This window comes from Pholcus phalangioides, unplaced genomic scaffold (assembly GCF_987345545.1).
Source record: "Pholcus phalangioides strain wild (caught in Gottingen) unplaced genomic scaffold, Ppha-v1.0 ptg000003l_1, whole genome shotgun sequence".
Lineage (NCBI taxonomy): Eukaryota > Metazoa > Arthropoda > Arachnida > Araneae > Pholcidae > Pholcus > Pholcus phalangioides.
The window spans coordinates 9,877,890-9,893,133 of record NW_028301596.1 but is presented as its reverse complement, the minus strand read 5'-3'; the positions used below and the strand labels follow the sequence as shown (position 1 = coordinate 9,893,133).

At 33.7% G+C, this 15,244-nt stretch overlaps 1 protein-coding gene across 11 annotated transcripts in view; it reads left to right on the top strand.

Annotated features, from left to right (window-relative positions):
- Positions 1–15,244, top strand: part of LOC149088024 (sodium channel protein para-like) — a 270,116-nt gene that overhangs the window by 227,709 nt on the left and 27,163 nt on the right. For 7 of the 11 annotated variants that reach the window (XM_089243934.1, XM_089243917.1, XM_089243900.1 and 4 more), the window contains 4 exons: positions 8,422–8,544; positions 12,122–12,394; positions 13,328–13,381; positions 14,143–14,280. In XM_089243934.1, the coding sequence (XP_089100060.1) occupies positions 8,422–8,544; positions 12,122–12,394; positions 13,328–13,381; positions 14,143–14,280 (588 nt within the window). Of the gene's footprint in view, positions 1–2,335; positions 2,459–8,421; positions 8,545–12,121; positions 12,395–13,327; positions 13,382–14,142; positions 14,281–15,244 lie in introns of all 11 variants that reach the window. The other 4 variants (XM_089243891.1, XM_089243951.1, XM_089243961.1 and 1 more) reach the window with 2 other exon arrangements.

The window sequence follows — 15,244 nt, the reverse complement described above, 5'->3', positions numbered from 1 at the left end:
TTAGCCCCCAGATGGCGATGTGCAACGAAGCAATCAAAATAGATTTTTTTTTCTATAGTTTTGTTAGGAGGCTATCTACTATGCAGTCCTGCAATAGAATGTATTGTGACCTTTTTTGGCCATGTAGTGTATTTGTCGTCATAATTTATATACTCTTTTTATTTATTTATTGTTTTAAAGTCCTTACTAATTTTGAGAAATGATCTTCTCACACACCACAGTTAACATTGACTAACTTAACACTAGACATTTCCTAATTCTATTGTTACAGCACTAATGCTACATGTTAGCATGTAAATGAAGCTAGACTTCTTTGATAATGACAAATTTAATTAAATAAAATGAAGATGAATACATATTTCAATATACTCATACTAATTAATGTTTTTTTTTTCGATCAGCCACTGTGGATCCAAGCTTGGAGACTTTTTACATTGCGTTCTTAGAGGATAAATGTTTCCCCACCCGAGTCCCATCGAAGAAACAAATTGATAAAAAAGAGTATAAAAAAATTTGCACATTTCCCTCCCTTCCCCTACACCTCCTTTAATTATTTCTTAAAAATGAAATGATAAGAGAAAAACACAAACCCAATATGTTCATTTTATTCAGGGAGGAAATGTATGGCAAGTACACATTTTATTAAGTTTTGTTCACTGGCAATGAATTTGCAAAATTATATTAGCGTTACAATAGCACTGAATTTTTTTGTGTAAAATTTTTCATCGTAAATATCATGATTCAAAATCCTTAAATAAGGAAGCACCAAAATTGAAAAAGTAACACGATTCATTTTTATGTAGCAAAAAAAGGGCATTACTTCTGTATGCTCCAAATCAGTGCATATATGTGACTACCGAGGTTCATTCTAACTAAACATTTTTACAGTGTGTGCAGCTTTGAGTACATACAGTGGAGCTCGTGTAGATGAATTTTGAACCTATTCCTTTTTTGCTCCCCCTTCTTGAGACACACTGTAAATATTTAAAAGAAAAACAGCTTGTTAAAAAAATGTTCTGTGTGCTATCAAAAACAATGGCAGAGCCTTACAAAATAATATACATGATTTCATAAATATTGCTTCTAAGACAATGCTAGGCCAACTGATTTAAGAGCAGTCACGTTTTATTTCTGCATTTTTGTTAAAATTGTAACCCTTTAATTGGCGAGCATTGAAATAACCAGAGGAGAATTATTTTGAGGGGTTATATTAAGCAAATGGGGTATCCTGAATGCTATTACATGAAAAAAAAAATGTATTGTCAATATTTAAAAAAGTAAAGGTATTGCATTTCAGAGAACACACTGTATTTATATGATTTACGTATATTTTAAAAGTTTAAAAATTCCATTTTTTTGTTTTGCAATTTGCTTTTCTATCATTGTTGAAGGAGGATGCATAGCGATATGCCACCTCCACACATAGTATTTCTCTCCAAAAATGCAAGGGTCAAAGATCATTCTTTGCTTGGCTTGTCAAGAAATAGAGAACACATGTACTTTAAGCCATTCTGCTGGTAACTATAGGCACTTTGTAAACAGCTCTCACATAAAAATCAAATGTTTAGAAGTTGCTTAGAAGAATCAATGCCGAAATAAGCTCAAAATTTACAATGTCTTTACTTGTAAAAAATATAAGAACCATGTATATGAATATTTGAGATCAACACTGCCAAATAAAGGGTTAATGCTAGCGTTTTTTCTACAAGAAACTACATTTTTTTGTAAGAAAAACAATTATAATGCTTTTAACTTCAAGAAATGAAAAGCAAAAAATATGTGGATTTTTGAGATTGAGTGTTTTCAACACTAGCCTTCAACTAAACAAGCTTGGGTTTGATGCTCAGCTGGGGCATGTATGCTTTTCTCCAGTTCGAAATAATTCAATTCAATCATTGTATTCAACAAACCATAGGCCACTGTTGTGTGACACGAATCAAAAATTCTTAAGTAAAAAAAAGTACTAGAAAGATGTCTGTCGTTTATTTGTTTAAATTTTCTCTAGGATTCACCATAAAGAAAACTATAATTCCTCATTAGAATATCACTTTGATTAATCTGAAAGCATGAAGTTTAATTTTTATGTTTGTGTGTGATTTCATATTCTTCTTCTCATTACAGATGTTGGCTCATGAAGTCCATAATATGGATTTAACTGTTTTTCCTCTGTATTTGTGATTTGAATATGATGTTCATGTTGCATAATTTCATGTGATATTTTCAATTTCCCCTTACCTTGTGTTTTTCCCCCTACATGGCATCCACATATGGCTTTATGAATTTTTTGCATTTGCCTCCTTGCTTTTATTATACACTTCCTGCTTCCACTCCATAGGTATCCATTTTTAACCTCGCTGTAGGCTTAATGGGCATGGGCAACATTCCTGCCTTTAAAACAATGCGCACTCTCCGGGCCCTGAGGCCCCTCAGAGCCCTCTCTCGACTGGAGGGGATGAGAGTAAGTAAGATGGATGTTGTGATCTGTGTAGCTTGTTGCACTGCTACAAAGGTCCTCAGTGTGTTGCTGAATTGTAACGTCTTTGGCTGTCCTGTGATTTCTGTCCCCCTGAGAGCACAGTAACTGTTGTGTAGAGGGTATTGCAAAAAAATGTGTATATTTATGAAGTGATTTCTTAAAAATGTGAGTTTGTTTTCATAATGTGATACAATATACCGCTCTAGTTTATTCCTCAACCCAGGTTGTTAGTCTCAAATGGGAATCAATATCATATACATGCATACATTTAGTTTTTGCCCTTGTCTAATGCAAAGGGTTTTCCAGCATAAGTTAAAGTTAATATGTTTTTTTTCCGAACACTCATGATGCAATATCATTAGTAAAATGTAAATAAATAGATTCTTTATAAATATATAATTATAGGGTTTGCTAGTTAATCTTCCACACAGTTTTAGAACTTCAAAATTAAAAGATATCATAGAATTTTATCATGTTTATACTTCTTGCACTTAAGTTTAATTTGCCTTAGATTGATATGTTTTTCTTTTCTTTCTTTTTCTTCAAATGTCAAGAGAGATGAGCACTCAGTTACACAACTACAGTCAGCCTTGCTTGCTTTCTTCTTTCTTTCAAGCCAAACATGGTCCATGATCTATAACCGTCAGGCAAATTTAGCATATCCCCAATGGGGCTGGACTGTGGGGCAGACTTTATTATACAAGAATAATAATAATACATAAAATAGGAAATAAAATAAAACAACGCACAGATACAGTGACTATATACAAGTAGAAAATACCCATGCAGACTTTGTATAATTAGTGGAGAGGTTCATCATTTCATGCTTAGTCATTCTCTTGAGAAAATTTATCTAGATCCTATGCTAAAAGCATGTTACAATCACCTCCTTGAGCTTCAAAGTGTCTTTGGATTGAAGCTAATGATTTTTCCACTTTGTGCAAAGATGTGGAGGATCTACATCTTCCTTGCAAACAGTCTGAGGTCTCATAAGTTCTGTTACTTTCATTTTAGCCTAAATTGATGAATTGTGAAATCTCTTTTTGTGTAACTTAAAGTTTCTGTGAATCTTCCACCTGAAACCCTTAGAGCCTATAAGTAAAAGTATATGTATCCCAAGAATCCAGCTATAGTCCCAGTGGGCATAGCTTGGTAAAACAAAGTTGTTTTATCATAATTGAAAATGTCCTCCAGATTATACTCACTAAGAACTGGAGCTAAATTTCATGAAACCATTCACACATTACAATATTGTATCACGTACCGAACCTAACTGTCGTTGTAATGTCTTAAATATCAAATTGTTCCTTTGCTTCCATGAGTGTAATTATTTTGAGGCAGAATCATGGCAAGGTTGATTAATGCATTTTAGATACTTTCAGGATGAAACAAGTGCAATACGAATTGGTCAACACCATCAAAATCATATTTTATCTTCTATTTTTTGATCACGTTTCTGTTCTTTCACCAATCTTGTCAGAATTTTCCTAATGCTTCACACACCTGAGCTTGGAAAATTACATTACCTTTTTGGCATTTCAGTTTTTTTATTACATCCAAAACTTTTAATTTGTTTCATAAACAAAAATTATTTTTCTTTATTCATGCTCATTTCTCTCACTTCAAGACATTGCATGAAGCCATATAAGCATTTGTAGATTTGTATAGATTTTTACTTTCATTGACAAAGTCAGCGCCTTCTATGGGCTAAACAAAGAACAGAAATAGAACAAAATAATTCAATGTACTGAAGAGAGCTTGCACACTACCAGGCCATAAATCTAGGTTTCTTAGTCTTAACTGGTCAGATGTTTTCTACTATTTCTAAATGTTTTATCTAATGAACATAATATGTATATAGTGGTTAATATGTGTTCCCATCTTTGAGAAACAAATGCAAGTCAATCTCCCACATATCATGTAGTTAAAATGTCTCACCACAGAGAGCAATAAGCCCACAATGGTACAAATATTCAATCATTTACACTTCACTCATAGTTAGAAAAATAGATGGCAGCACTACACAGAAACAAACTTCGTGTTAGGTTGACAACACGTACATACACATTCCAACATGTACCAATTCATTAGAAGTTCCGCAGAGGAATATGGATAAAGTGCATGTGTGGTTTTAGACTTATGGATGGGTGGTTCCACAGAACCTAACACTGTGACCTAAGGTGTATTGTACTATCCAAACTTACAAAAGAAAATAGAAGTCTTTAATAGAGACCTGTAGCTGAAGCAAAGTTTAACAGAGATCTAATAGGAATGTCTTGAAGCTCTCATGGTTCAATCAAATTACAACCCAAGTGCTCAAACCTGTGTGCAGAGTACATTTCACATTCACAAAAAAAGTGAGTAGCTGTTTCTTCCTTATATAAACAACCTCTACAGGTTGAATCACTACTAACTCCTATGACATTAAGCTGCCTTTTAAGAGTACAGTGGCCAGTAAGTAGACCAACAGCTCTACAAATACCATTTTTGCTGAGCTTCATCAGTTCCTTCTGCCTAAAACTAGGGCAGTCACATTTTCTCTTTTGCCTGTCGCTGACCTTCAGTGTTCAGCTAATCTTGGTACTGTTTTCTCTTGAATGTGAGTTAAAAACAGTATTTCTGATCAATTCCCCTGAAATGCCCAAAGCTGGCTCAGGACCAATAAATGGAGTCCCAATGGTCAACCCTGTCAGCCAATTCATTACCTGAGATACCTGAATGACCCGGTACCCAGAAAAGCTTCACTCTGTTATTGTTGGATAAATTACAGAGTGCAGTGTAACACTCTCAGACCACATGATAAGTGATTTCAGACTTCTGAAGAGCCATCAGCGCAGCCTGACTATCAGCATATATAAAAATGCATCTTCTAATAAAACCTCTATCTATGCAAGTTTTACAACACATGAGAATTGCAAAGATTTCAGCCTGAAAAACAGTGTGTGTAACCACCTAAAGGATATGATAACTGTGTACTATCTCCAGGACAGCATACTCCAGCTCCAGTACTGTTTCCAAGCTTAGAGCCATCAGTATACCAAATAAGATTTCCATCACTGTGAGTGGGAGCAATGCCCAGTCTTCCCTAGAAGGGAATTAAACCATATAAGGCTTATTAAATGTAAATTTAGAAAGCATGCCATCACTTGGCGTGTTGAGATATGGATGCTGTGTGACATTTCCATCAAGACCACCCCCATGATAAGTACTGTGAGTACTCTTTCTAATGACCCAAATTCTTGAATCTTTTCATACAGATGATTGCTTCAGCCTCTATATGCACATGTAGCGTATACAACCCGAGTAAAAGCTTGAATGCTTCAGTAGGAGTGGTTTTCATACAGCCAGAGAGATGGCCATGCAAACCATTCTTCTTAGTTTAGCCAAGTTGGACTTAACCGTATTGTACCTGGTTCTGGACCACCAGACAACAGAACCATAAGTAATAACAGGAGAGATGATCATTGAGTATATCCAGTGGATGGCTCTAAGATTTAATCCCCATGTTCTTCCAATGGCATTTCCTGCAAGCCCAAAAAGCTCTCTTAGCTTTGTTCAGACAAAACTCAAGGTACTTCTTCCAGGTCAGTTTCTGATCTAGGTACACACCTAGAAATTTAACCTCACTGGGATATTCAATAGTTTGGCCAAAGAACTTGATGTTCTTCAAAGAAAGGTATTTTTTTCTCGTAAATGCAACCATGATACTCATTTGTGAGTTTGTGAGTTAACAGAAAGTCCCTCACTGTCACACCACTTTTCAACCTTTCTAAGGACATCAGACATAATACTAGATACAGTATCAATGTATTTGCCCCTAGCGACAATTACATCAGCATAACCAATGCAAGCCATTCCAGATTTAGCCATTTTGTCCAGAAGTGAGTCCACAACTAGACACCACAAGATCGGAGAGAGTACACCTCCCTAAAGGCATTCAGCTTGTGCATGAGTCGTCATGTTATCTCCACATAGATATGCATTTATGCACCTGAAGGATAGCAAATTATTGATCCAATTAATGATGCTTGCATGGTTTAGTAGTAGTGGTTAATATGCATTTACAGTTGCCGTGTGAATCCCCCTAGTATTTTAGTGAGTGGGAAAATTATTTTTGAAATCAAAACATCAAGCAAGGAACTTATCTCCATGGGAGAAATTTTGTTCCAGAGGATGTTATTTGTATAAGCAGTTATTTGTTTATATGTTAAGTGGGGTTGACTGTATTTCTGTTTAATATTTCCTCAATATAATATGCACTTCTCATGGGAGTATAATATTTATGCATTTTCTATAGAATTATCAATCACTATACACATTAGCTATTTGAACAGTTGATGTTGATTAAAAAGCATGATATTTTCTAATCTCTCTTTTGGAACTTATTGCACTTAAAATAATCATGATGAATTCTGTAATTCTTTTCAAAATTCATAGATCAAAATGTTATTACTTTGAATCTATTTTTTCCCTAAATATATTAAAATGAATTCTGTTGCTTAAAATTCTGAAATGAAAAACTGATAACAGTTGTTTTGCTCTCATGCGAACAGGCTATGTGTGCGTGTGTGTGTGTGCCTTTATGTGCCTTTGACATTACATTGTCCTGCAGCAAGAATTCTGCATGTGTATGAACTAATGTGTATGTTTGTGTGAAGGTTGTGCAATGGAAAAAGCTTATGATTATTGCAAGTTTGCCAGATTCATTGCCAGAAAAATTTATTGATTCTTCGTAAGGTCAAAATGGTGTTATGCAGTGATACCTTGGTTAATGAAGGTTTTTTACGCAGTTTTCAGGCTTGACTAATGAGTGTTTTAGTGGATGCCAAGCTAATATAACACACCTATGGTTTGAGCTGGATTTTTGTGTCAATTACCACTAGAATTAGTGTTATTCAAGCTCAATTAATTTGTCTTTGCCATCCCTTTCCAGGAATGATATCTTTAGTTCTTTCAAAGAAATTTGTGCCATTTCATGTGAAATAAATGAATACACTGAGAGGAAAACACTTCTATTAGAAAAAAAAAATCCTGACTTTGGTATTTTAGAAGCATGCGGTGAGACTTCATCATCAAACTAAACTGTTGTGCCTTCTTAAGAGTTCATCTTTGCATATGAGACAGAGAAATGAGATGATTGCATCACTAGGAGCCTAACTTTATTATGCACAAACTTTAAATAGAAAAAAACTACAGTTTCTGACTCTTTATTAAATTCTACTTCCAATTATGTCAAGCTGCCTATTTCAGCCTGTAATGAGTTTCGTCTTGTTTTATATAGTGCTTTTTTGCTGCTTCATAAAACTTATCTTTATATTTTGAGCTGCATCCAGAGCAAATTAAACAATTGTTCATAGAAACCTATGAAACAAATTCATTTCGGCTAATGAATATGATTACTAAATGAATTATCTTCGTTAGCCGAGGTATCACTGTATTTGTATTAACTGGAGATATCAAAAATGCATGTCTGCAACATCATAGCTCTTTTTTTTCAAAGAGCTCCATACATCTCCAATTAAACATTTTGTTGCATTTTTAATGGTATATTTTGATTTCCAGTTGATCCATTTGCAATTTAATAAAATGAAAAACTATTATTAATCTATTTGAAAGTCTTAGCTATTTCAGAGGCATATTGAAAGGGGAAAAAATTGCACTCATTTTTTGTGAAACAAGACTCAATTCGAGACAACAAAGTTGATGATGAGGTTCAAATTAAAACAAAAATGGTATCTATGGGAATCACATGCTTCAGCTGCGTAGTCCCCAGCCGTCAACCAACCTCAGTCACATTTTCCCAACCTTTGCCTGACCCTCTTCTTTTCAAATCCCCCTTTTTTTTGCCTGCACTATCATTCCATCCTTTATTTCTGTCTTAAGTAGATGAAAATTACTCAGTGTGCTCATAAACTTGAAATTCTTACCCCTCCCCCCCTCGCCAGGTATCTGTGATCAATCTAGTAGCTTCTGAACTTGGGGCCGGAAATATCCAAGCGCTGAAGACAATGAGAACGCTTCGTGCGCTTAGGCCGTTGAGAGCTCTGTCGCGCTTCCAAGGAATGCGGGTGAGTGCCGGGAGACTGGACTTGTTCTGAGATCCATCTCACGAGCACCAAGATGAATTTCATCTATGCATGCTTTCAAAAATTATAAACTCACCTACTTTTATTTATTAAAACTTTCTCTATATTTATTTTCTTTTCACTCTAATTTCCTTCTCACTCTTGGCCTTTTTCTTTAATCTTATCCACATTAGTATAGGAAGCCTTTTATTCTATATTTTCAGTTTCACCTTTTAATAATCCCAAACACAGTTTAAAGTTTACTTCATATTTTATTTTCAGAGTGCTTTTTTAAGGTAGGCATTTCATTTGTCTGTGGGTTTTCCTACACAAATACCACTTGATAGCCAAGTGAGTTATGTACTATTCATCAATATTATAGGTATAAATGTTGGCCAGAGCATACATTTGATGTCTTTATAGCTGTCTGAAATTGTCTTTAAATTAAACCCTTACCTAGTTAGCACATCTATGTGCATCAAATGTTATCACAACGAAATGAATAAAAAAATTTTAGAATGTTATGAGAATAGGCTCAGAATATAGTGGTTTTTTTTATAAGTTTTACTTTTAATCTGGTCATCATTGAAATATTTCAGTAAATTTCAGTTTGGTTGAGTGTATACCATCAAACATATAGTCAATAAGAAACATCTGAATTCATTTCTTTTGTTACACAATCTAAGTTTAACTTTCAAACATACATGTGTTAGAATTAGCAATCAAGATCTTATTTCTGTGGAGCAGTGTTTTTTTGAATATGCTACATATATATAGGCATGTGCTTAAATGCATTTTCTCTATTGCCTTGTGAAGTCTTTAAAAGATATTAACGAATATTGAACCACATATTTTTCAAAAAGTTATTAATAAATGTTGACGTTTCAAGAATAGTGTTGATCATTGCATGCTGTGACCCGCCAGCAGTTGTGTATGATTCGGTGTTACAAAAAACTGTGAGGGAGAGTTTTAGTACATTGGTCCCCTTCCAAGTTTCAATTTTTGATCCATTTGAAATTCTTAATAAAAAGATACTCTGAAAATATGCAAAGTTTTATCATCTTCTATGTATAATTTTGTTTTAAGTTTTCTTTTTAATCTCCGATTTTTTTTCTGCATGCACTGTATTTCTAAAAATCATACACCCAAAAAAAAAATTCAGCAATAAAATATCTATAATCATTCTCATTGCATGCATGGGGGAGACACACAAAAAATGTGTTTCTGATGGGAATGGCGTCAATTGCTAAAATCTGTTTCATTCTCCAGTAAGGAGATATTTAAAAAAAATAAAAACTATATAGTTAGTTATTTTTATTAGCTTAGATTTTTTCTATTTAACTTTTCTGGCAAGATGAGTCAAAGGTAAGTTGCGCTTCTGTCGCATTGTTTGCATGTGATGTGAGAGAGCATTTAAATGTGTCTTTTTTTGTCTTGAAGATGCATTTCTATCATGAATTTTATGCTTTTTGTTTGAAATTACCATTCTTTTGGCATGTTTTTCTGAGTAACATAAACTCTTTAGTGAATATTCTTGTGTGCAATGCAGTGTTGTGTTGTAACATTATTGTGTCTTTATGTTTGTGTTACTTTTGTCTTGTCTGCTAGCATTATGTTATGGAATGTAATATATAAGTGATATGACATATTATTCTTTTATGACATTACACATATTTTGTTAATTCTATCTCTTATGTAAATTTTAATATTTCTCAGAATAATTGGCACATTGCTTATGTTTTAAAAAAATATAATTTTAGCAGTTTCCCAAGAGAAAAATCTGAACTTGCTGACTTTATTAATTATTTATTAAAGCAATAGGCTGAATTGCCTGTTTAGATATTATTCACATTCAGTTGCGTTCAAACCATCAAATATACATACATATTGAATTTAAAATGGAGGATATATATAATTAAACAATGGTATATTGTAATTTAATGTACAGTGCAACATGAAATGTCAACTGCATGACTCTGAATTCATTATGAAAAGTTTGCTTAGAATGATTTCGTCTAATTCCTGCAAAAGTATTATCATAAGCAACTTTTATTGCTTTGTCGTCTTTTACTTTCATTTTGAAGTTAAAATAATGTGCAAGTAAAGTTATATCACATTGAACCTGTACAATTGCAGCGTAGTGTATATTTTTGACTGGTGTATCACAACAAGCAGAACTCTTTATTTTGTGTGTCATATATATTTATATATATACATATATATAAAGGTATATACACCAGTCAAAAATATACACTACGCTGTAATTGTACTGGTTCAGTGTGATATAACTTCACTTGTACATTATTTAGGTATGAACCAAACGAAAGTATCAAAACTAAAAAAACATTGAAATTATAGATTTAGTAACCAAGGGCTTTATCAACATCTCATTTCATCATTAAACATATAAACTAACTGCATTAGTTGCTGTTTTAGTTAACTTTTGATCAATTTACTTGGCAAATTATGTTAAAAAAATCTAAATTTAAAAAAAATATATAATTTCAAATTAATTTTCACTAGTTTATATTACACACAAGATAGGCCACTATACAGTCAGAATACCATAATTTCAGGTAATTGAGCACTAAGATTCATAAGCAGCAATAAGAAAAATTGTTGTTTCCATTTTGTAAACTGTTTATGATTTTTGTTCAAAAATGAAAAAAGGAAAACCTCTGATATTGAAAAATAAAGTCAAATGTTGTGTGTTTAACTTGCCATTCAAGTTTTCTGTGGAAGTTGTGTGATATAACATGACATTAGACATTATTCTGGAGTAAGAATTGGATTTTTTAGCTGGATTACAAAAAGAATTTCAGTATATTAAAAAAATGAAGCTGCTGTGAAGCTGCAAAGCTATGAAGTAGCCATAGTGACAGACTTGCATAGCAAAGACCGGGTTCAAACATCACTGTGCCACAGTGGTGGTTGGTTAAGTTGGTTTTTCTGTGGTTCCCAACTTCAAGGCGTGAATGCAAGCCAATCTCCCCATTAAAAAGTCTCACCGCAGAAAGAAACAGGCCTTGCAATCATTGCACTTCCCTCCTATAGTTCAAATAAGTGATATGGCGGCACTAAAAAATCACAACACTAGATACGCTTTCAAACCGTTAGATACACACTTTGTTCCAGACTCTACCATGAAGCTGGGTTGGAAGAGATCTCAGCAATGGGATAAGTCCGGTGGTATCCATTCATTCATTGTCGGGAAAAAAGTAGATAAGCTCGGTTTTGAATTAGCCTTGAAGCTAAAAATGAACTTCTGAAGCTATATAAGCTGTTGCTTTATTACGGGAAATTATGGTACATTTGAATTCCAAAATGATCATTATACATTAGATAATTTTATTCTGCAATTTTTGGCAACTGTGTGGGAATGCTGCTTATTCACTCATATTTACTAAAGAATATATGCTGAAATTCCTTATATTGTGTATAAAACAATTCAGAGAGAATAGTTCAATTCTGAAGTATTGTAATGGATATATATTGAATTAATCTCTCTGGAAATTTTTTGAATTTCCAAAATATTTTTTTGGTGGCAGAGTACTAATATGTTGACATACCATAAACATAGGTTGTTGTTAACGCCTTGGTACAAGCCATACCAGCCATTTGTAATGTCTTGCTGGTGTGTCTGATCTTCTGGTTGATATTTGCAATCATGGGTGTGAATTTATTCGGAGGAAAGTTCCATTACTGCTTTGAGGAAGTTGATGGTCAAAAAGAACGTACCAATTACAGCTATACCCCTAATAAAGATGCTTGTGAAGCTAAGAATTTGACGTGGGATGCTCCTAAGATCAATTTTGATAATGTGTTAAATGCCTACCTAGCCTTGTTCCAAGTGGTAAGTCTTTTCTTCCCTTCTGATTTACATCTATGCATTCTTATTCATTTCACATTTCTGTGTGAATGTTTTAGTTTTTTTTAAAGATTTATCCTGTTATATTTTAGGGATTGTTATACAGTAGAACCTCCCAAATCGAGACACTCATAATCCAGACACTTTGGCCGATTTTTTTTTTTCAACTGTAGACTTTTGATGCCTTTTCTTCACTTAAATTATACTTTGGCTTTTTCTAATGTATCAACCATTTTATTTCTTTTTTGTAACCCTTATTTTTGGTGCCCACTGTGATTTTAAGGCTTCTAAGAAACAATGGCAATTGTGTGTGTGCGCGCCTCAATGAATGTGATTAGCCAGAAAGTAGCTTTGATCACTTCATTCTTCTTCATTTCATTTCTCTGCACTGTACAGTTAACCTTAGTGTTTTATAACTTTTTGCTCTATTTTTTTCTGTGATCATCTAAGTGAATTTCCGAACATACCGCAAACGTCAAGTGATGTTGCATACACACACAGAAGCTGCAAAAGAAAACAATATTCAAGTGCTGTATATAAGAAATGTTGAACTTTTGACAAAGTTAGAGCGCAGATCACTATTACGAATAACATATATTGCTTTATTAATTTTTGATTAAAATATGAATCAAAGTGCTCGAGGAGATTTATTATTGCTATAAATATGAAAACTTGGGAAATAAACAAATGTGGATCCATAATTTGGAAAATTTCCTAATCCAGGACCACGTAGGTCCCAACAGTCCGAATTTGGGATGTCCTACTATATATATACATACCACAAATCTGTAAGTTTGCTATTATATAGTTCCACTATGATTATATAAATAATCATGATTTTGTGGTCTTATTTCACTAGACAAACACAAACATAATTTTTATAACAATATATCCTAATTATGATTTTTTATTTTCTAGGCGACCTTCAAAGGGTGGATCGATATCATGAATAGTGCTATCGACACACAAGCAGTGAGTAAAAGTTTTCCACCCCCTCCCCTTACATTCTTTTCAGTAAAGATCTAATGTGTCACATTTGTCGTGTTAAAAGAACCCATTAATTGTACTTTTTTTTACACAAAGTACCAATCTGGTGATGGCATCTGCTATTGAAGTGCTTTTCTATTTAAATTGAGAGATGTTCATTGAATGATACTAAGAGAGTAGCAAATTAATATTTTTTCTTCTTCTCTAAGGATAATTGCTGTTTCTGATCGATAATGTTACACAAACCACAATTTGTTGCTTGTGCAATTTCTCTTTCAATTTGGGGGAATCTTCAATTTCATGAATAGCATAAATCTCATCTGAGAAATGGGAATGTTTCTATGACTGTTTTTTCTGTAGATTGTTAGAAAAAAAATTACAACTAGAGAACCCTCTTGGAGATTAATGAAAAAAAAGATTAGTATATCAGAAAGCAATTTCCTTGACTCAGATCAGCAACACAAACAGTTTTTGCCGATGCTACAGTCCTTGTTGATGTACTGAAGTGGGAAACCAAGCCCACTTCCTATCAGCGGTAAAGTCCAGTTCAAAGGTTGTAATAGTGTATATTTAATTTTTCCTTGGAGACTGAACTCTCACTTCAAGTAGCCCAGTATTCATTTTCTGAAGAATTTAATTTGTTTTATCAGCAAATACTCTTGCTACTATTGATGGCATAGTTGCATTATACTGGTTTTGTGGCACGAATTTCACAAGATTTTAATTGTTATTTATTTTTTTAACAGAAAAATGAACAACCAATAGATGAAGTGAACATCTACATGTATTTGTATTTTGTATTTTTCATCATCATTGGATCATTTTTCACCCTGAATCTGTTCATTGGTGTCATCATTGACAATTTTAATGAGCAGAAGAAAAAGATGAGTATCAAGTCTACTAATTATAACATTTTTAATCATGTACAGTAGAACCTTGATTATCGGGGCTAATGTTGGGAAAGATGGTCACAAATAAACAAAAAGCACAGTTATCCTTTTTCTGTCAGTCATTCTGCTCAGTTATGAAATGTACTACAAGAATGGCACAAGAAGGAATAACGCTGGTTTAGCCGATGAACCATGTGGTGATGTGACCACATCCAAAGTTACAGTATTCTTATGACTTATCTTTCAGTTGCAAGAAAAAAAAGCAATACATTTCCACTAACTTGCTGGCATTTCTTGTAACTGGCTGTAAATCTTCTAGTGGAGATCCCACCAGGACAATGTCCGGTTCTTATGTGTGCATATGGGCGGGTAGGCTGCTATTCTGTTTTACTGCATTAACATGGGAGTTCAGATCTGAGAATGGTGAGAATGGGGGGGGGGCAGTTCTTTTAAAGAATGAAGGAATCCAGTTCTTCAAAATGGAAATGTTAGTTTTCATCACAAACCTTCACGGAATCTTACATAACCAATGAAAAAAAACAACAACAATAACATCATGAAACTGAAATTTTTATAGCACCGTTAATCAGCTTCCTGGTCAATCTGTGCATGGATAACCAAGGTTCTACTCTCTACTGTATTTGCAAACTGCATATTTTGTTGTTCTTTTACTATACTATCTGTCATATAATTAATTCAATTTCCATATATTTCATATTCATAATTCAATAACCAAAAAGTGAAAATTAAGCTCCTCTCCAGCTATGGCTCTCTTTTGGTAAACCACCAGCTAAACGAATGAAACATTGCTCACCAAAATGGGTGTTGAGCAAGACAACTCACCCAAGCAGTTATGCAAAGCATATTTACAGTTGGCCCCTCCTAAGCAGATATCAACGGTTCCAGCACACAATATCCGATTATCAGGAAACAGTGCAATTTCCATTTAAAACTTTTG